We start from the raw sequence: 22,519 nt of genomic DNA, 5'->3' as shown, positions 1-22,519 counted from the left end.
TGTTATGACCATAGTACAGCATTATAGTAAAATGAACATTTCAGTACCAAGATTTTTGGTGTGTATTCCAGTACACACCCTACCTAGTTTTACATATTCCAGTACCGTATTTTTACGACTATAAGGCACACTTAAAAGTCTTAAATTTTCTCCAAAATAGACAGTGCGCCTTTTAATCCAGTGCGCCTTATATATGGAAAGAACTGAAAACCAAAAAGGAAAAACCACCACTATCGGATATTAAAAATACATAAACGCCTGAACTGAAAGAATACTGTTAAATATGCAGATGCCATCTTAGTTTACAACATCTTCCATCATATAGCTCCCCCCCCCCCCCCCACTGCAAGATTTTATACAAAAAAATCCAAAACATCAACAATGGCTGGCTCTAGAGGTGACTGTGTAGTGAGTGCTTCATACCTGGAAGTCAATAGCAATTACCGTATTTTCATGACTATAAGGCGCACTTAAAATTCTTAAATTTTCTCCAAAATAGACAGTGCGCTTTATAATACAGTGCACCTTCTATATGGAAAAAATTTCATTCATTGAGGGTGCTCCTTATAATGCGCTGCACCTTATAGTCGTGAAAATACGGTACTTGGAATTGAATAGCAAAGTAAGTATGAACATATCATAACAAGGTTTGAATTTCCTGTTGGTATTACTGTGACATAGATTTCTTCATTCTATATTTAATGTCATGCTGTCGTTTTGTTTCATAAGCATGTTTTCCTCCATCCGTGATCTTATCGCCATTGTCATGTTCACCTTATGTTCAGTACAAAATGGCTGATATTCTTTCTTTCTCCATCTCCTTAGGTGCCGCCAGCGTCGGTGACCCTCCTCAAGGTTAGTGCGTCCACAATGCCAAGTTTCATTTTGAATCTTGCCTAGCCTCCACTCAATTTTACAGCTCAGTAGTTTGAGAAGCAATGTGGGTAAATCTGCTGCTAGAAAAAGAAAGATAGTGTTCTCAGGCGTCAGTGAGAGAGGTATAAAAAAATGGCGGGCCCTGTCACCAGTTGAAGTGGATCTCATTCCTACCGTAATATTATCGTATTTTCACGACTATAAGGCGCACTGTATTATAAGGCGCACTGTATTAGAAGGTGCACTGGATTATAAGGCGCACTGTCTATTTTGGAGAAAATTTAAGACTTTTAAGTGCCCCTTATAGTCGTGAAAATATGGTAATTGCTATTGACTTCCAGGTATGAACCACTCACTACACGGTCACCTCTAGAGGCAGCCATTGTTGATGTTTTTGATTTTTTTTGTATAAAATCTTGCAGTGGGGGAGGAGCTATATGATGGAAGATTTTGTAAACTAAGATGGCATCTGCATATTTAACAGTATTGTTTCAGTTCAGGCGTTTGTGTTTTTTTAAATATCCGACAGTGGTGGTTTTTCGTTTTTGGTTTTCTGTTTTTTCCATATATAAGGCGCACTGTCTATTTTGGGGAAAATGTAAGACTTTTAAGTGCGCCTTATAGTCGTGAAAATACGGTATCCTAAGACAATCGCTCACTTTGCATCATGCCAAATCTAGGTTTCACTTAAAAACATGAAAATATATATCATAACTGTATAGCTTGCTACATGCTCCAGTCAAAGTAGTTTAGGGAGTAAATGATGCTGAGAAAATATTTCAGTTTTAAACACAACATTTGATGACCAAATAATATTGCGTTCCAAGAAAGAGCTGTTAACTGTTATATTGACTCATTGTAAATTTACCTGGCAACTAAAGGTGTAATTTTCCATGAAAGATTGAGTAATACATTCCTCAGTTAATTATATTGTTCTGCCAAAAGGTCTATGCCAAATATTCATCAATTTCAAGACCTGAAATGAAGCTTGACTGATGTGGGTGGTGCGTTGAAGATCAGGCAGTATAAAAAGAGAGAAAAGTTTGTCCTGGGCCCTCTAAAGAGATTCAGTGTGACCAATCGAGGTGAAGTGGATGAATGAGGCCATTCACCGGGCATAATGAAAGAACTCCTGCTGGGCTCTAAATGAGGGTGGACCCATCTGCACCACATAGGCGTGCACAAACCAGTGACCTTGAAAATTACCCAGGAAGCACTTTGGGATAGTTACCCCAGCAACAGGGTAGGGTTCGCATGGTAACCAGGCCCTTCACTCAGTGTCTGGCAGTTTCTTGAACAGAGCAAAGCTTTTAGTGCATTGAAACAACTCGACGTGAAATCTAACTGGAAGGACATCCCAATAGGAAGATTATTTGTTATGTCATGGGAAGGTTTCTTGGCCCCAGAAAGTTACTGATTCCAACAACTTCCTGTTCTCAAGCTAGAACTTGAACCAGTCAATTGCCAATGGTAGTCTAAGCGATCTAAGGACTTTGTTCTACGAAGCAATGGACATAGTCAACAGTCCCACACAGATAACTAGATAGATAACTTCAGCAACCCTAGAACTGGCACGAACTCAATGCTACAAAGAGTTATCGTGTACAGTTTTTGGCCTAGTACTTCTGAAGTAGGTGGAAATGCGAGTATGTGCACAAAACTGTTGCCTGGCAAAAATGACACAACATTGGGAGCAGCCCGAGAGCCGTATGTGGCTCTTTCCATGCATCAACATGGCTCTCCATTATCCTGTCAGGTAAAATATGGAAATCCCTAGTTAGAGAGCCAAGTCCCAAATGTACCAATAGGAGCGTCAAGGCTACACGGTGACGTTGAGACTAGCGCTAGCAACACTTTAATCCTAATTTAAGTTTTTCATTACTTATCTCATTAATACTGATTGATTAGCAACAGCATAATAATGTTGTCAAAAGAAAGCAGAGACTTATTGTGATTAAAAAGTGGTGAAATGACAATATCTTTTTTTAAATCGCACATTTTCCTATATTTTTACTTTTAAATTCTAAGAATGGCTCTTTAGATATAACATTAGAAAATAGTAATAGTTTATGGCTCTCTCTTTCAAAAAAGTTCCGGACCCCTGCTATAAAAGAACCTGGAAGTTGATGACATCATGTCAGACATTGATGAAATCCCGCCTAAATGAAGACCTTAGATAGGCAATTGTTAATTAGTTTCAGGTGTCTCAGAAGATCTACTAGACAGTTTGAGGAGTCTGTAAAACATAGCTTTCTGACTTACCAGATGGAAGAAATTCCTCACTCCTGGGGCACTGGATATTAAGTTTACAAGGATTCCCAAGCATCCGGCCCGTTGCATTGTAACTGTGTTATTTGGCTTAATATATTCAGTCTCAATGAGCCAGAGACATGCAGGTCATTGAAGTTCTATTCCCATCGCCGGTTCCCCTCACGGAACTTTTGACAGCATGAAATGACAATCCGCCCCTGCATGCATCTCCCACGTCAAAGAGTAATGAGATTGTGCTGCTGGAAATATTACTACAAAGCATCAGGCCCACACTCGCTTCTGACTCTACCTTCAAACAGTACTGCCTGCCAAGCTTGCCTCCCTGCGAGGAAATAGAAGCCTACAAAAAACAATCAAAATCAGAGGCAAAGAAATAGCAAGGGAAGCTCCCCCGTGCAGACACGAACGTACACACTAAGGCCTTTTATAGTAGGAGTGATTAGAAATCTGAAATCGTTTTAAAACTCTACTTTGAGTGCATTCCACAAACGAAAGCGTTGCTTCGTTTCTCGTCACTAACTGCCAGTGATCTGGTCTGTAATTGCAGACTCGTTGACAAAGCTTGTACGGCTTGGAGCTATTTCTTAAGGTTCCTTTCAGATTTCTGACTAAAGACTAAGGAGGGAGGGGCGGGATACAGATTCTAAATCAGTACTACACATCACCTTCTAATTGCTTGGTGCATAAAAGCTAATGTGTACACTAATAGGCCTTGTGCTGGCCTAATATGATTACACGATGTGTTGTAAGCATGTGAAGAACACAGTCTTAGATCCATTTTATGTGGTGTATTTTCACGACTATAAGGCGCACCGCATTATAAGGCGCACCCTCAACGAATGACATTTTTTCCATATATAGGACACACTGTATTATAAGGCGCACTGTATTATAAGGCGCACTGTCTATTTTGGAGAAAATTTAAGACTTTTAAGTGCGCCTTATAGTCGTGAAAATACAGTAATTGCTATTGACTTCCAGGTATGAAGCACTCATTACACAGTCACCTCTAGAGCCAACCATTGTTGATGTTTTGGATTTTTTTTGTATAAAAACGTGCAGTGGGGTGGAGCTATATGATGGAAGATGTTGTAAACTAAGATGGCATCTGCATATTTAACAGTATTGTTTCAGTTCAGGCGTTTGTGTTTTTTTAATATCCGACAGTGGTGGTTTTTGGTTTTTAGTTTTCTGTTTTTTCCATATATAAGGCGCACTGGATTATAAGGCGCACTGTCTATTTTGGAGAAAATTTAAGACTTTTAAGTGTGCCGTATAGTTGTGAAAATACGGTATTTAAAATCATTCACTGAGATTTTCTGGATAAAATTTGACAATATTGACTATGAATCTTCTTTAATGGTATAACAAACAGTAAGCATGGATTCCGATTTGGCCTTTTTTTGATTCCTTGTTGTTCATCCCTTCAAATTGGTTGCTTGCAGCTTGAAGGAATAAACAAGGGACCAGAAGAAACAGTAAAAGCATAGATTGTAAAAATCACTATTATAACAACATTAATTGATGCTGCTGAGCGCCATATGTGGTGCCATATGGTAACGTTGCCCCAAAGGCCTGCTTATAATAGACAGCCCGCAGTGGTGCACACAACTTGGCACATTTACAAACAAGGGACATCCCATTAATATGAGCCACACAGACTGAGCAAGAGACAGCGGCAGAGGGAGTGTGAGGATGGTGGAATGATGAAGTGGGGGGTGTTGGGGTTGAGTTGTTACCATTTTACAAAATGTCTTTGGTTGGCATCTTTAATATGATCTTTTGCTCTCCTCATAGTTCAAACTAGACGGCAGATTTGCAATACCTGGTTGGAAAGCTAGAGACATTTAAGCTAATCGCATGTAAAATCCTAAAATTATTTATTTTCTCTAATAGATATGAGATGGCTGGTTATTGAGTAGTTAGTGCGTTGGCCTTACAGTTCTGAGATTGAGGGTTGATTCTAAGGTTCTAAGGCGGAGTTTGGATGTTCTCCCTGGGGTTACGTGGGTTTTCCCTGGGCGTGACCGGACGTTTGGTCGTCGGTCTTTTGGTCGCCGGTCTTTTGGTACTTAGATATGAAACAGTACTTAGATATTAAACAGTACTTAGATATTAAACAGTACTTAGATATTAAACAGTGCTTAGATATTAAACAGTACTTAGATATTAAACAGTACTTAGATATTAAACAATACTTAGATGTTTAGCAGTACTTAGATATTAAACAGTACTTAGATATTAAACAGTACTTAGATATTATACAGTACCTAGATATTAAACAGTACTTAGATATTAAACAATACTTAGATAATTAGCAGTACTTAGATATTAAACAGTACTTAGATATTAAACGGTGCTTAGATATTAAACAGTACTTAGATATTAAATGGTGCTTAGATATTAAACAGTACTTAGATATTAAACGGTACTTAGATATTAGACGGTACTTAGATATTAAACAGTACTTAGATATTAAACAGTACTTAGATATTGAACTCTCTCTCTCTCTTAGATATTAAACTCTTCTTTAGGTATGAGTGTGTGCGATAAGGGTCGTCTATCTCTCCAATTGTCAATGACCCTGTTGAGTTTCATTGAATATGAGGCAAAACAAAAATAACACACAGCTGTACCTCCCTGCCACAAAGGAAGGCAGCTGAGGTGCAAACCAAGTTAAGGGATACGCACTCGGGGAGGAAGAGGGAAACAGATTTCCTCTCTGTGATGTGCACTGATGTAGCTCCAGCTCCAGGTCAAATGCTGCCAGTGTTTTGTGTTCATCTTCATCTCGTCTCCCCTGCGCTCCTCTAAATTATTCACAGCCTGAAGATGTGCAATGTGGCTGCCTCTCTCCTTCATCCTACAGAGCTCTCTGTCTTCCTCGCTCTGCTTCATATCATTTCCAGTCTTTGTCATGTGGAGGCTTGTTCCAGAGGCAACAAACTCTTCTCACAGCGACTTTATCTCCCACTCATCTAGCATCGACTATTCACCTTTCAGCACTGCCTTAATCGCACTCACACTGCTCCTCTTATGGCTTATCATGGCTCACATGCATGTTCAAGTTGTCTAGTTGATGTAGAACACAACTGTTTTTCTTCGATTGTTATTCTACTCACGTATATACGCAATAGCTCTTACCGATGTGTTTCGGGAACTTTTCTACCTTTTATGTTTAGGAGTATTCATTTAAAAAAAACTAGTGCTGATAGAAAAAGCAGATCTGTTCTTTTTAAGGAATATTTGGAAAAGCTACCATAGCCTTATGAACCTGTTTGTCCAAAAGCTATATTATTCAATGAGTATTTTAATTATTGGGTCATAATAAGCTTGCCTCAATCTCACCTAACTTTGGGAAAACATAGAATTCCATCTTGGACTTGGTTAGGCTACATTATGTCAACAACAACAATTTAAAAAAGGGTCTTAAACCCCCTACCTTAGCCGTGTTGTGTGGTAATGTTAGTAATGTAAGTAGATAGTCAAAATAGACCCTGCATACCACATAATGCTTCCACTATGTTATCCATGATGTATACTAAAGTATATGTATTTAAATGGTAAGTTTACCACTCGAAAAGGTAAAATAATAAACCCCTTAAAGTTTCCAATAGTGATATAATATTAGCAGTCCATCTTGACAGTGTCATTAAAGTTTCAGGACACAATATTCCTTCAATGTCCCCTACAAGTAAGTTTCTTTCTTTAAAGTCAGCGCCAATTAAAACACTGGCCAATTTCATTTCACTTGGTTCTACTCTGCAATAGCGATTCCATATTGGCTCAAATTATATCTTGCTCGGAAGCATGTTCTGAAGGACCATCTTGAACACCCTCCGATACCTTAGGCGAAAACTGAAGAGAACAGGAAGATGAGTCCACTCTTTTTGCCACAGGTCGTTCATTTGTAATTCTCTCCCATCCCCGGGATGATGTTTGATCATTGCAAAATGCAAGCAGGAGGTACAAGGAAAGGGGGGGCTCTAAGTGAACCATTCTGCTGGTTTCCTCAAACTAACTCCCCAAACCACCTACCCACCCATGCAATTGCTGTCACCCAGTATGAGGCCCCCTCTGGCCTGATGACAAGCCTAGCGTGAAACGCTTGGCTGCCCCCTTAAATTAGCAGTAGAGCCCCCCGGCGGCACATGCTTCTCATGACCAGCACACAGTGGGCTACCGCCAGATTCTTTTCATTATGACCGTGGCCTGCCAACTGCCTGGCTCCCCTTCCTCCTGTCTCCCAACACCTCCCACTACTCTTGCTTTTCTCCAATGCTCTGGCCTTAGCTCCGTAAAAAAAAAAAACAGCATCTGTAATGCTCATCATTTTACTTACAAAAGAGTGGTTGGTAAAGACACTAACACATTTTTGTGTGTTTTTGCGTATTCTCCCCATTTCTGTATGGGTTTTCTCTGTGTATTCCGGTTTTGGATTGGATTGGATAACTTTATGCATCCCGTATTTGGGAAATTTCGTTGTCACAGTAGCAAGAGGGTGAGAATACAGACACAGTAAAAGGCATTTTAGACATAAATAGATAGGTAATAAGTTAATTAATAAATACATGAATAAATATATGGATAAATAACCGTTTTGCTGAAATATATATATATATATATATATATATATATATATATATATATATATATATATATATATATATATATATATATATATATATATATATATATATATAAATATATTATCACATATGTACATACACACATATATAATCACATATATCCATACACACACACACACACATATATATATATATATATATATATATATATATATATATATATATATATATATATATATATATATATATATATATATATATATATATATAAATATATATATAATCACCTATATACATTCACATACATATATATAATCACATATATACATACACATACATATATATAATCACCTATATACATTCACATACATATATATAATCACATATATACATACACATACATATATATAATCACATATATACATACACATAGATCTAATGGAAACATGATCAAAGTGTATGCTTCTACATTTTAATGAGCTAAAGTAAAGTGTGTTGGTGAAATTTTGATTTGAAGAGTATCTTTTAATTTCTATATTTGTTGTAATCACATAAATAGTCACAAAGAGAGAGAGAGAGCCGGCATAGGAAGTGTAGAGAGTGAGAAGGAAAGCGCTGAGTGGAGTAGCAGTACAGAGCGATGCCTGGAGGCTCAATCTGTTTCTCGCTGGGCTACATCAGAGCTGTAGACAGCAGCTTGGGCCGCAGGGTAGCCTCTGCTCACTCCATCAAACTGTCAGGCATCCAACGAAGCTGCACAGGGACACTCTCTCAGATGCCCCTAGGGCCAGTTCAAGTCAACATCCCATTTCCTTTCCTCTTCGCCTAATTTCTCCTCTGCCCAACTTAAATTTCCAAATGCCCAGAGTCTGGCTGCATCACTAAGCCTGGAGAACTGTCTAAACGGTGGGAGGTGCTAAGGCATAAACATATGTCTATGTCAGAGTTGTTTGCCTCTGAAGGGAGTGCAGCAAGACTTCTTCAATTACACACCCAACTAAAGCAAGAAAATGGAAATATATAGTTTAGTTATTTTCCTACTACAATATCCTGTATATTCATGATACTAGTCTGATATAGATGGACGAGTAGTTAGTGTGTCAGCCTTACTGTTCTGAGATCGAGGGTTCGATCCTATGTCTGTACCCATGTGTGGAGTCCACTGAGATTGGCTGAAGTACTCCCTGTGACCCTTGTGAGGATAAACGATACAGAAAATGAATGAATGCTCTTATAGACCAATGATATTAAGTTTCTTAGGCTGTTTTAAATTCTTCTAGTTCTTCAGGAACCTTTAAACTATTCTTATTTTCTAATGTAATTTCTAAAATTCTCAGAATTTAAAAGTAAAAATATATGAAAAAGTGATTTTTTTTAATTAATGTTTTAATTATCTTATTTTTATCTTGCATTTCACCACTTTTTAATCACAAAAAGTCTCTGATTTCTTTTGACAACATTGTTATTCTTTGGTAATCAATCAGTATTAATGAAATGATGCATTTAGAAGAGTAATGAAAACCTAAATTATGTTTAAAGTGGTGCTAGAGCTAGTCTCAACGCCACAGTGTCGCTCTGACGCTCCTATTGGTGCATTCGTTACACTAGTAATTTCCATATTTTACCTCACAGGTTAGTGGAGAGCCATATAGATCCATGGAAAGAGTCGTTCCCTATCCCTGTTCTGGTCCATCATTATGTTCTGTTTTTACAGCAGTCTTGACTGTGTTGTTATGCTACTGCAGTGAGTAGGCAGGTATTTCATCTTGGAAATAAAAAGGCAGTATTTTAATTTAGTGGAGTGAGGGAAAGTAAGTCATGGAAGTCATCACATTTTACTTGTGCCACTTTCCTTGTCAGTCTTTCTGTACACGTTCTTACCTTCCCACCACATTACTGCATGGAAGTCGAGCAGAGCGCTGGCGGGCCTCGAGGCTGTTTACGGGGACTCTGGGTAATGTTAAAGTCTAGTTTGTTTGGCCCCAGGTTAATACTATGTCTGTCTTCAACTGCCTGATTTACATGGCCTCTACTGATACTTCCCATAAGTTGATCAGAGTCCAAACCAGAGGCCCAAGCGTGTTCTGGCTTATACAAAAAAATAATTTATTCCAAAGGTGTCTGCTCTTGTAGCTGTAGTTCTGTTTGAAGAGCCAAAGTTTGCCGTCCTCTGATGAAATTTGGTTCACTGTGAAAGCCAGGTGATTTATATTCTTCAGGTCGATGTTATTTCTACGAAGAACATTTTTTTTTTCTTAACCTTCGAAGCCTTACATCTTCACTGTTGTCAATATTTTCGAAATCCAGGAGCTCATTGGCTCAAGTGAGGTAATCACACTGCTTCCTATGCGGTCTGTCAATAATGTCAAGAGTCAATTGGCTGCATAGATTTAATCCTGTTAGTAAATCATCATGTTTACTCAAGGTTTCACAAGCAACTGATTACGTAAAGACACTTGGTTTTTAGTGAGCCCATTCTATCAAAAAAATTGGAAATTATCTAAATTATCGCCTGTTTATGGATCATTTTTTCTGCCATGAGTGCAACGTTGCTTGGATAAAGTAAAGACTGCACATTTGACCATGCCAATGTTAAAATATTCATCTTTTTGGCGTTAACATAAACTGTTTTGATTTTTTTAGTGTCTGGTGTTACGCATTTGCAGTACCATCCAAATTGCAAATCAAGAACTGAGTCAGACAGTCAGCACCTTCTTTAAATGAGCTCTTACATGTTGTTTATCACACCGTGAATTACTTTAAGAATCATTTGGAAGTCTATGCTTGTAAACAGAGTTATACAGTAGTGTTTTCTGTTAGTAAACAAAGTATTCCACAATGAACTGGCCTTGAAAACATATACAAATGGCTGGAATTTTCTACTAGTAAAAGCTAGGCTATGATAGAATCAGTTATAGTATGATGACTGTTCTATGGAGCATGTGAGATTTTCTATATTTTTTTAGAATATTTCTGACATCTTGGTACTTTTCAGAACATTTTGTGATGGTTTTTTTGCAATTAATGGTTTGAAAAATTAAAAAATAAGTTTGAATGTAAGGTATTTTGTACATTTTTTCAATTGTTTTAGCTCATAGCGTTTTAACGCCTAAAATTGTATTTTTTTTTAAACTAAAATATCCATCTTGAATAATTGACGCAAGAGAACAAATCTATAGAGGTTAATTTTTTTTATTCCTCTATTTTAGGTTGTGTAGATTAATTTATTAATTCATTTTTCCACAATCTGCTTGAATGGTTAATTAATTAAGAGGAGGTTTAAAGCAATTGTTCCACTTGCCGCTCTCTTCTACGTTTTAAAGTTCTTCTGTAGTACGTTTAAGTAGTTTTTGCTGGAAAAAAATATTTGCATATATCTTACTCTGCACCACTAGTCTAATAATTTTTATTTTATTTTTTTCATTTCAGGCCTGTAGGCTTGACAATATACCAGTCCGATTACCACCTGCTTTAAATTCCTATCTAAATGGAAGATTTATTTTTTTAACATGGCAGATAAGACCTTTTAAAGCAGCCTTGTTATTAAGTTATTTGAGCATTTTAGAGAATGAATGTCACTTAAGGATTGGTATTTGTTGGGATGGTGGGTGGGTGGATCGGTCAATACCTCACTTAATAGCCTTAAGGACACAGTTACAACCAAAGCACTGCGCCCTTGAGATACTATTGTCCATTTTTTAAAAGCACAGTTAAGAGGCTAAATGACGAGCAACTTCTGAATGTAAAGTCATTGAAAAAGGCTCTTTAGAAAAGGAACTCATTGTGAAGAATGATTCACTTTTTCGTCCTTTTGTATATGTACAGAATTCAGTTTGTTACGGAAACACTACCAAATGCACTGTGTGCTTGTCTGTTCCTTTTGAAAGTTGAAAACCTCTCAGAGACTACAAGACTTTTTCTTCTGTCATTCATCCTGTGTTGTTTACTCTGAAAGCTGTCAGTGAATATGTGGTTCTACACCAAAATAACATCTGCATTGATTGAGCTGCAAGGGGAGTCTAATGAATAATTCCTTATATTTTTTTCTGTCTGTTTCTTTTGTCTTACAGTGTGACAGCGAGAGTGACATCGACAACAAGGTAAGGCAGTTTTCTCTATGTTTATGGAACTCACAAAAACTAATCTAAAAGCGAAGAGTGAAATGATTTTTTTGGGGGGAGGGGGTGGTTAGGCTTACTGTCAGTCTTACCAATTGATAAACCTACAAAACAAAAGCTGTTTTTAAGATAAGCCTTCTTGTTTGAGAAAGAAAGTGGATTTTTTTGTTGTTTTGTTGGTTTTTTTTAGGGTCCCACAGATCCATATAACTTCCCAAGTATATATTCCAAAACTTAACTACCGTATTTTCATGACTATAAGGCACACTTAAAAGTCTTAAATTTTCTTCAAAAAAAAACAGGGCGCCTTATAATTCAGTATGATTTATACATGGAAAAAATATTAAAATGTGTCATTCATTGACAGTGCGCCTTATAATGTGGTGCGCCTTATAGTCGTGAAAATATGGTATACCTTCTTTTTACTCATGAGTCTGATGTAATTGTAAAGATTGCAGTACATTTTTACAATCTACAAACCTTCACCAAACTTCAAATCAATAATAAAGTCACATACTTTTTTGGTTGAAGTATATAATATTCGAATACAGCTCCAATGTACAACAAAAAACAGAATCACATTTCTTCATCCTTGCAGGAACTCTTAATTTTCACCTATAGTTGTCATATTATCAACTTTTAAATAGTTTATATTTAGAAATATGTAGTCAAGCCTTTGTGTATTTGATTAAAAGAAACTAGGCAGCGTTTGGTTGGGGGTAACTACCTGGTTATAAGTTGCAATGCCTTACGGGAAGCTGACACATTCTAATTCCTTTACAATTTAGCAATTACTGCCTAGTAAATGAATGAGATAGCATGCCTAATCTCCTGTAAGCTTAGCTCCCAGTTCTGTAGAACTGGCGACAGCGTTCCCTATAAATAATACATTGATAGCAGGCGCAATTTGCATTACGTGTAGCCTGGCATGTCAATAGTCTTTTATCTCTTTATTGAAGCAGGAAAGGAGAAATGCTTGGAGCTAGTTTATGCTAGTTGCATCAGAAACCTGTCAGTCATCCTGGCATCACTGGAGGGTTAAACAAGGAAGAGATTCGGAATTGTTTCGTTTTTTTACGCTTGTACCAGTCTCATTTACCATTGGTTTTCTTTTGGCTTGATTTAGTAAAAGGTCAATGAGATTTTGGGGTCTTGATGGGCAGTGTTGTGTGACATTTTGTAAATTTGCAATTTTTCTGGTTTGTTTTAAGATCCCAAATGGTGGAAGTTAAATTGCTTGTTCATATTCTTGAACAGATTGTACTGCTGGTAGTATTTGTAGAAGTTGTGAAGACTCATGTATTTAATAACGGTTCAGAGTTGGGCAGAGTTGGTAATATTTGGAAGAGGACCACAAGCATGAAATGAAATTTGAAGTAATGCAAGTGGAACTTGTGCAAGATGTGCAATAGGAACAAATATACGCCTGATTTACAAAAATAGGTCTGGCAATTCTTACCAAACAAATAGAGCATTTTTTTCATTAACTTTGGTTATTTCCAATTCCTATCCTGCATAATATAATTTCAAAACTTTCAAGGATGCTGTTAGAATCCAGCATATAGAACTGAGACCACTAGAAATTATATCATAAGCGACATGGCATGACTCCTTACATGTCATTTTATTCTTCTTAATACATATCTGAGTAATTAAGAAGCACAAAAAAAATGCACTGCTAAAAAAAAATAACACAAATTTGTGTATAAGGCATTTACACAAGTAGTGAAAAAATATTCCCCTTCCCACGCATCTCACTTAGTTTAATTTAACCTTTGGCTTCCCTTATGTTTTCATAGTTCAATGCACTAATGTAGTTTACAATCTGGTGAATTATCAGCCTGATTCCTAGTATTTTTTTCCCTTGAATTACTTCATAGCAAATACTTGGTCAATTGCTTTGGTAAACTGTTAGTCCGAATTGATCAAATGTAACTATAAACATTATGTCATAATGTAAAGCAATATCCATAATATATGGATATGAAATGACGTAAAACTAATGGATTCTTTTCAACCTCTAATACAGGGGTGGCCAACCCGCGGCTCGCGAGCCGCATGCGGCTCTTTGCCCGGTTTCATGCGGCTCTTACGTCCATATCAAAGTTTGTATTTGTGTTTTATTTTTTTTTGCGTGTGCGCTTCGCTTGAGTTCAATACGGTATTTTCGTCCAATGCGCATGTGCTTGGGATGAAAATACCTCAAAGTTTCCCAGTAGGAGCAAGGTCATTTGAGTAAACGTTTTTAACAGAGTGGGAGAGCTCCCGTGAACCAGAAGCGACAATGAACGGCGTCGCGCACACAAAAAGTATCCCAAAGATCGAGCGTCGGCTGAAAAAGCCACACCCCCTGCGAGGCAGACCAAGGCGAGAGTGCTCAGCCGGGAGCAGCCAATAGGAGAGCGAGGTGTACACCCACGTGGTGGGCGCGCTAGTTCGCCCACCACGTGGGTGTACACCTCGCTCTCCTATTGGCTGCTCCCGGCTGAGCACTCTCGCCTTGGTCTGCCTCGCATGAACATTGTGTGTGCACTGTCTCACACAGACAAACTCTCAGTTCAACCAAGTCCACAAACAAAAATATAATAATTTACAATAGCGTTTTTCTTTTTCTATGCATGTTACTTAGTGGGACTTCTGTCATAAAATCAGCGCCTATTTTTGCGCAACATTCGCTCCTTGTGAGCTGTCATTTATTATGAATGGCTTTTAACTAGCAAAAAGCCATGTTATTTTACTGGAAGACGAATGCTTGCGTCTTCCCTCTGTAAAGGCCCATCTTTGCCTTTTGATCAGTTTGAATTTATATTGTTCAACAAACAAGATACTTTCCAAACGGCTGTCACGCACTGCCAGTTTTTCTATGGATGGTAAAAAAATGGAGCGTCTTAATGTATCGACACAAGCGATCATCTGTCCTCATCTCTTTAATGAAATTAGATTAAGTTCACCTGGGAAAGAGCTGAGAAAGCAGAATGCCTCAGCACCTCCTTTAATCTAAAACCAATTTGCCAGTAATATTCCTTCCCCTGCAGCTTGGGATTTGCCGGCCCTGATTCAAAATGGAGGAGGAACGAGATGAGACCCGTGCTGCCTGGTAGCATTCAGTTCCCTACAGGCTCTGAGAAATTAGAACTGACACTGGCAACACGGGCCTTAATATGGAAATGTCATCCTCCTCCCATGATTTGGACGATGTGACTCCCTTATGCTTTGGTTTCTTTATCTTCTTATTCCATCTTTCATTCAAATCGGTTATCTTAACAAGAAAACATTAAGGGAGACAAAACAACTGTGTTTATTTATACATATTTTCAGCCCTGAAAGGATTTTTAAGTCTGATTAAGATAATGCAATGAGTCAAGGTCTCAATTGAGTCCGAAGTCCAAGTTCTGCCCATTGAAGGCCACATTCTTCTATTTTTTTCGCGGTCTATACCGGATTGGGAGTGAATGGGTAAAACTGTAAGACCCCAATGGGGTACAAATAGTGGTGTGATGTATTTGCTGGGAATATTACAGAATTATTCTGAATTTTGTGAGAATTAAGTCATAGATTGTAAATATTACGAGTTAATTGGACTCTGGTTTTGGGTGCATATGATTTTTCTGAGCAAAAAAACTTGTGGTTAATATTATAGAACAGGGGTAGGGAACCTATGGCTCGGGAGCCACATGTGGCTCTTTTGACGAGTGCATCAGGCTCTTTGCTAACCTGTGAGGTAAAATATGGAAATGGCAGGTGACAGAACTGAGATATTACATCTAGAACTGCTTTTATCTAATTTTTTTTGCAGTAGAGTCTTCTGGGAATCATCCTCTCATTGATTGGCAACAGGATAAGAATATATATTTTTTAAATATTAATTTTTTTCCACTTTAAAAGTGGTTAAATTACAAAAAAAATATGAAAAGGCACTCGGTTACATTTATGTATTTTGATTTTTAAATTCGTAGTATGGCTCACTAGGAATAATATTGGAAAATATGAATTGTTTGTGGCTCACTTCGTCAAAAAGGTTCCCGCTATAGGAGATTATGGTAATATTGGTAAAAGAAAAGTCACAAAAGTACAAGATTAAAGTCAATTACTTTCATATTATGTGAACTAGAAGTTGTTCGGGGTCCACTGACTTCAACTTTTGGCAACGCAAGGTTGGTGTGAACATAAAACTGCTTTTGGCGACAAGCATAGCGCATATATATATATATATATATATATATATATATATATATATATATATATATATATATATATATATATATATATATATATATATATATATATATATATATATATATATATATATATATATATATATATATATATATATATATATATATATATATATATATATATATATATATATATATATATATATATATATATATATATATATATATATATATATATATATATATATATATATATATATATATATATATATATATATATATATATATATATATATATGTGAATTACTGAATTAAAGTTACTCTTCTGTTATTTGATGATGGATTAAAATTTACTATTTTTCTTCTCACAGCTGATTAATTAATCAATTGCATAAATAATTAGGTAGGTATGTTATTGGTGTGTATATTAGTGTAATTCTGAGGTTTATTTTCTGACTATTTACATTCATTAATGGCGAACTTATTGTTGACTGTAGTTTACAAGTTAATCAGTAGAGTAGTTGCAGTCAATTTTGAAGAGTTTCTTTTAACGTGGTCTATTGGAATAACAACACTAAGTACATTTTTCCACATGAGTAACACAAGTATATTTGTCATAATATTAGGTGCAGATGTTTTATTCCAAGTAGGAAAATATATAAATGGTTTTGTGTTCATAGATGTGAGATTTGAGGGTTTCTGACTGTGCACAAACATGACACTTCTGTGGGATTTTATTCAATAAACATAGTTGCTCTATAATTACTTGCACGTTTCTTATGGCTGGAAATGTAAGAGTTTGTGTGAAGGGTTTGGCATTCCTCGGTTTTTCCCCGACTTACCTTGGCTTGATGGGGCTGCCTAATGTAGAAGGATTTACTTTTTCTTCACAACAAATGGCATATGGCATATGCAATTGTGGCTAAATATAGGACTCCCCTGTTTTTATTAGGGTTAAAATTTCCCTGAAGAAACATTACATCCCTTTTGGCATGAAATGGATCTTAGCTTTATTCCACTGTGGCCTTGAAATGAATATTCGGAGAAGTTAAATTGCCTTCTTGGAACAAAGAGACCAGTGAGTAAAAAGCTTCTTTATAAGTCATATGTTTTTAAAGACTGGTTGTAATGTAAATTAAAACTATAATTTTGCATTGATTTACTGTTGTATTCTCCTACGGGGTATTTTTGGAGTACCTAATGGGACCGTTGTGGTTCGGTTGGTAGAAATTGGGCATGCAAATAAGTGGCTTTTATCTGATTCCCTTTTCGCCCCTAAGAAATTTATATTAAAAGCTATGGTGCTGTTGAGTACAGTGCAATAGAGCCAAGTTGCAAGGCAAGAGACATTTGGCAGAAGCGAGTTAAGGCGCAAACTATGCCGAAATTCATTAACCGTTTTGTGTGAAATATTTACTTGAGCCACATTCAATCTTCTAACCAAAGGGTGTCAGACTCGGGTTGGTTCGCGGGCCTCATTAACGTCAACTCGATTTCATGTGGGCCGGACTATTTTAAATATAATATTTAGATTTTTTTTATTTTTTTATAAATGGATTAAAAGAACTGGATTAAAAGCCTTGAATATTCAGTTTTTTTATAGATCTAAAACAATGTTTATTTTAGCTTTTTTTAATATATTTTTAGATTTTACAAAATGATTTTTGAACTAAAAATAGAAAAAAATATTAAAAATATTACAAGTATTGATTTAAAAGGAGGAAAATCAGGACATTTAATATAAATCTATACTCTTCATTTTAATTTGATCCTAAAACAGAAAGTCAGCACTCATGATTTACTTTCCCGGGCCACACAAAATGATGCAGCGGGCCAGATTTGGCCCCCGGGCCTTCACTTTGACACACGTTCCAACCTTAATTCCGTCTGTAATTGGATAAAAGAGTCCAATTAAACAGCAGTAATTCAATTGTTTTCTGGCCTTCTTCTCTAGATTTCTCTTTTGAGATACAGTACACGATAAATGAAGATGCATATTTACTTCCATACGTTTAGTAATACAATTACCTTATTACATCTTGACCAGTCAATGTAAAATCTTTCCAGAAAATCAGACTTCTTTCCAAGACATCTTCAAAGTGAACATAGCAAACAGTAAATATCTTTCCAAACTATCAGATAAAGTTCACATGTAAGTCAATTTTCAGCAGACCATGTATTCCTGTCTATCAGAATACGTCATAGACAACTTCCAGACCTCAAAATCAAGTACTATGGAGCCTGCAAGGCAATAAAGTGCAGGTGAACTTCTATGAAATGTGGAATCTGAGAAACTGCGAGAGCACGCTCAAGGGCAGCTGCCTTCAATTAAGCCCAAATCCTCATTCACTGCATTCCCTTATGCGTTCAGCCATACTGCTTTGATCTGTATCAGCCAGCGGAAAAAGGTACATGGCTTGAAAGATTAGGAGAGGGTGATGTCTCCTCGGTAAGTGCGATCAAGTTACCAACCAGGCGCTTTAGGCACAGAGGGGTGGGGGGGGGGGGGGGGGGGGGGGGTTATTAGGCGACAGGAAACGATGGCTGTCACTTCATTTTCACTTGCCAATTATTTTCCCCTTTCTGTTCGTTATCATTAGAAGCTAAAAAAAATCTAGGCCTCTTTGAGAAAATCGTCGTGGGAGTTGTTGGCCTCTCGAGTTCTTACGGACATTAAGGATCCGAACTAATGGACACTCTAGGGGTCTCTACACCACCGAAACCGATATATCTGGCAACTTAGGCGTTTTGGAGCTGTTTTACAGAGTCGTAGTCAGCATAGGGGAAGTACAGTGTTACCTCGCTACTTCGCGCTTCAGCTATCGCGGACTCAGAGCTTTGCAGATTTTTTTCAGGAATAAATAAATAAAAAATGTAAAGATATTAAGTTAAAATTGTAAATTACATCATTTTACAAGAGGTTGAAACAAAATATTCAATAAGAATTAGTAATTGCATCAAAAAAAGGGCAAATAAATGGTCAATAACATGGTGAGAGTTCAGGAATGGCATTGATGACGTCATGGCTGTTTACAGGCCCCAAAAAAAACAATGTTCACAACTCCCAATAACGAAGTTTCTTACGTGCACAAAAAAAAACTGCAGAAGATCCTCCATCCGGACTACTATGATGTTTTTGCTTGGTGGTGCTTTTGTGCACGTGTTATACGTTTCTTTAAGCATTTTTTAAAGGGGCCCGCCTACTTTGCGGATACGCTGCTATTGCAGGGGGGTCTGGTCCCCATTAACCGCGATAAGCGAGGGAACACTGTAGTAGCACTAACAGAGGCAACATCGACAGCCATTAAATTCACTTGACTTCATTAGCGCCGACCTCCTTGGAAATGCTCACAGCCATGCCAGGAGGTGGGAAGTAGGGAAGTCGTATTTTTTTGAGTGACATCCGCCGCTGTGCTGTGAGAAGAGCAAACACATGGCACTGACAGGCCGAATATGGCTTCGGTTGTTACACTGGGATGGATGCCAAACCCAGGGAACATGCGTCACTGGCTTAAGGGGAGCTCAGTCAACATGCAGTTGGTGCTTTAATACCAAGCGCGCTATGGCACATCATAAGCGGAAGGCCCGAGGTCGTCGGGTAGACTGTAAATCATGTGGCAATGTGATATGATATAGAGACAGTGTGATCACCTTTTTGTCTGATGCCAGGAACGTTTAGGCCTTATTAAGTTACAGAGGCCGGATTTGTCGCTCAACTGAAACTTAAAGCCGTTATTGGGCCTGTGGAATATTTTAGGAGGGATATGTATCGTAATTTGGTAGTTTTGTAGAGGTGTCCTTGCTTGTTGTTAAATTTAAAATTAGAAGTGGAATTGGCATGTGGAGTGAACAGCACAATTTTATGCCATGTTTTCTACAAAAATTAAACACTTTAAGGCAAGGGTAGGGAACCCTTTTTGAGAGAAAGAGCCATAAACAATTCATATTTTTAATTGTTATTCATTGAGAGCTATACTCAGAATTTTCTAGGAGTAAAAATACATGAAAACGCGTGCATTTTGTAGTCATTTCCATGCCTTTTAAGGTGAAAAAGTCTCAGAATTATGTTGACAAAATTGTTACCCTGATGCTAATCAATGGGATTCATGCAGAACGTTTAATTAAAAACTGGAAGATTAAAGCAACTCTAGACATGGTGTCCAAATTTTAGCTCACAGTTTTTCAACCTGAGCAATAAGCACCCATGAAAAGAGCCACATGTGGCTCCCGAGCCATAGGTTCCCTACCCCCTGCAATAAGAAAAAGCAAGGGAGAATATGAAGTATTCAAACATGGGTTGTATTTTTCTAGACTGTTGGTTTGGCAATACATAATACTTAATTTTTCTAGTAAATATACTTGTTTTCCTATTTTACTCCCTAATTATATAACTCCACCACTCAAATTTAATATGGCAGCAACAGTCATACCAAAATTACTAAAGCATATTCAATAACAACAGTTAAAGACCTGATTCATTTTAATGAAGAGCTTTTTAAAGGCAAAAATTCTTATAAATGTCAAGCAATTAAAAAAAAGAACAGCCTTGGCATAATGTTTCCCTTTCACAATCCCCTAAAAAGTATTACACACTTATCCTTCCAATTTCTTAATACAGCTATTAATTCATACTACCATTAGTTTTCCAGAAAACAAATAAGCAGATGATTCTCTCACTTGGCATTGCTTCTAACCTGCAGCGTCTTTGGCACTCAATAAGCTTTCTAACTTTGGAGTTGACCTGAGTTTTTTGCAACGATAGGTGCATAAACAAGCATGCCAGTAAGTCAATAAATAAATAAAATCGAGTATTAAGTCCGGGAAGGACTGAAAGCAGCCTGAGGGTGGTAAGTGTTACGTCTGACAGCAGTGAATACTTTGATCAGAGGGTCCTGTCTGAAGACGGTTTTCCCACATCTGCACAAGGGGGAACAAGCTGTAAACTGCCAAGAAGCCTTTTTAATGACAGTTGGATTATAAAATGAAAGCAGGCTCCAGATGGCAGCCAATGCAGCGGCTGTGGTTCTGGGAGTGGGGGGCTGTTTAAACTGTTTTTTTATTGCTAAAATACAGGGTGAAAAATTGCACAGGGCTTATTAGGCATCCCACTGTGATGTTGCTTTCCTCGCCAAGCTGTTCACTATGGCCAACTTCCAAGTATGCCTCTATAAATTTTTAGCCGCACCTTTTAAATCTTAAAGATTCATGCCTGTTAAATTCACCCAGGCTTCATCAAGCAAGTCTCCAGATTACAGTTGTCGCCCTACTTTCCCCCCCATTTTTTTGTAGTCAAAGCTAACCTCAACAAACGTTGTTAGCCACCCTACTTTGACTAAAATTGACTCTTTAAACTACTGTATTTTCACGACTATAAGGCGCACCGCATTAGAATCTCTTCTATTAATTCCAGTTTTTCATAACGACTCAGGCTTCAACTGATGGCGAGTTGAAACTAAATACAGCCGAGTCTCCTTTCTGCTCATTATTGGCGCAAGTATTTAAGTATCAGTACCCACTTGGCCTTTCCTAGTACTGCCTGCGCAGCAGCAACTAGATGAAAAACAACCAGCATCTTTTATTAATAGTCAGTCTCATCTTATTACTTGGAGAGCAAAGATAATAAAATTACATAGCGATTAAGTACCGTATTTTCACGACTATAAGGCACACTTAAAAGTCTTAAATTTTCTCCAAAATAGACAGTGAGCCTTATAATCCAGTGCGCCTTATTTATGGAAAAAAACTGAAAACCAAAAACGAAAAACCACCACTGTCGGATATTAAAAAAAAACACAAACGCCTCAACTGAAACAATACTGTTGAATATGCAGATGCCATCTTAGTTTACAAAATCTTCCATCATATAGCTCCTCCCCCACTGCAAGATTTTATACAAAAAAATCCAAAACATCAACAATGGCTGGCTCTGGAGGTGACTGTGTAGTGAGTGCTTCATACCTGGAAGTCAATAGCAATTACCGTATTTTCACGACTATAAGGCGCACTTAAAAGTCTTAAATTTTCTCCACAATAGACAGTGCGCCTTATAATCCAGTGCGCCTTATGTATGGGAAAAAATGTCATTCATTGAGGGTGCGCCTTATAGTCGTGAAAATACGGTATTTAATTTTTTGATCATGTTTGGAACTTTTTTAATACAAGGTCAACCATTATTTGACCTTTTCGCCATATTGGGCTCAGGTTCCAGCTAAAAAGAAAAATAATATTTTGTTCAGGATGTTAGCATTCGCAATTGAAAAACCAACAAGTACACCATGTCAATAAGATGGATCGGTAAAAGCCATCCTGACTCCATCAAAATGCACATGTGGGCAAATTGTATTCTTCTCAGCTGAGAGGTGTTGTTAAGCCTGCTCTCACTGCTAATTTAAAATCCATTTAAACAGATATGTTGTTGACTTAAACACCGTTGTGATGCCCTAAGCCAAAATGGACATTGTTATTTTCGTCTTTCAGAAAACAGACAAGG

The 22,519-nt window shown here is 37.3% G+C and overlaps 1 protein-coding gene across 4 annotated transcripts in view; it reads left to right on the top strand.

The window, feature by feature from the left end:
* The window catches only part of LOC144195333 (autism susceptibility gene 2 protein homolog), a 200,093-nt gene that overhangs the window by 106,697 nt on the left and 70,877 nt on the right, over window positions 1–22,519 (top strand). For all 4 annotated transcript variants that reach the window (XM_077714895.1, XM_077714896.1, XM_077714893.1 and 1 more), the window contains exons 4-5: window positions 826–855; window positions 11,807–11,836. In XM_077714895.1, the coding sequence (XP_077571021.1) occupies window positions 826–855; window positions 11,807–11,836 (60 nt within the window). The remainder of the gene's footprint in view (window positions 1–825; window positions 856–11,806; window positions 11,837–22,519) is intronic.

Source organism: Stigmatopora nigra, chromosome 4 (assembly GCF_051989575.1).
Source record: "Stigmatopora nigra isolate UIUO_SnigA chromosome 4, RoL_Snig_1.1, whole genome shotgun sequence".
Lineage (NCBI taxonomy): Eukaryota > Metazoa > Chordata > Actinopteri > Syngnathiformes > Syngnathidae > Stigmatopora > Stigmatopora nigra.
The sequence above is the reverse complement of the archived record's forward strand: the minus strand, read 5'-3'. Positions and strand labels throughout refer to the sequence as shown.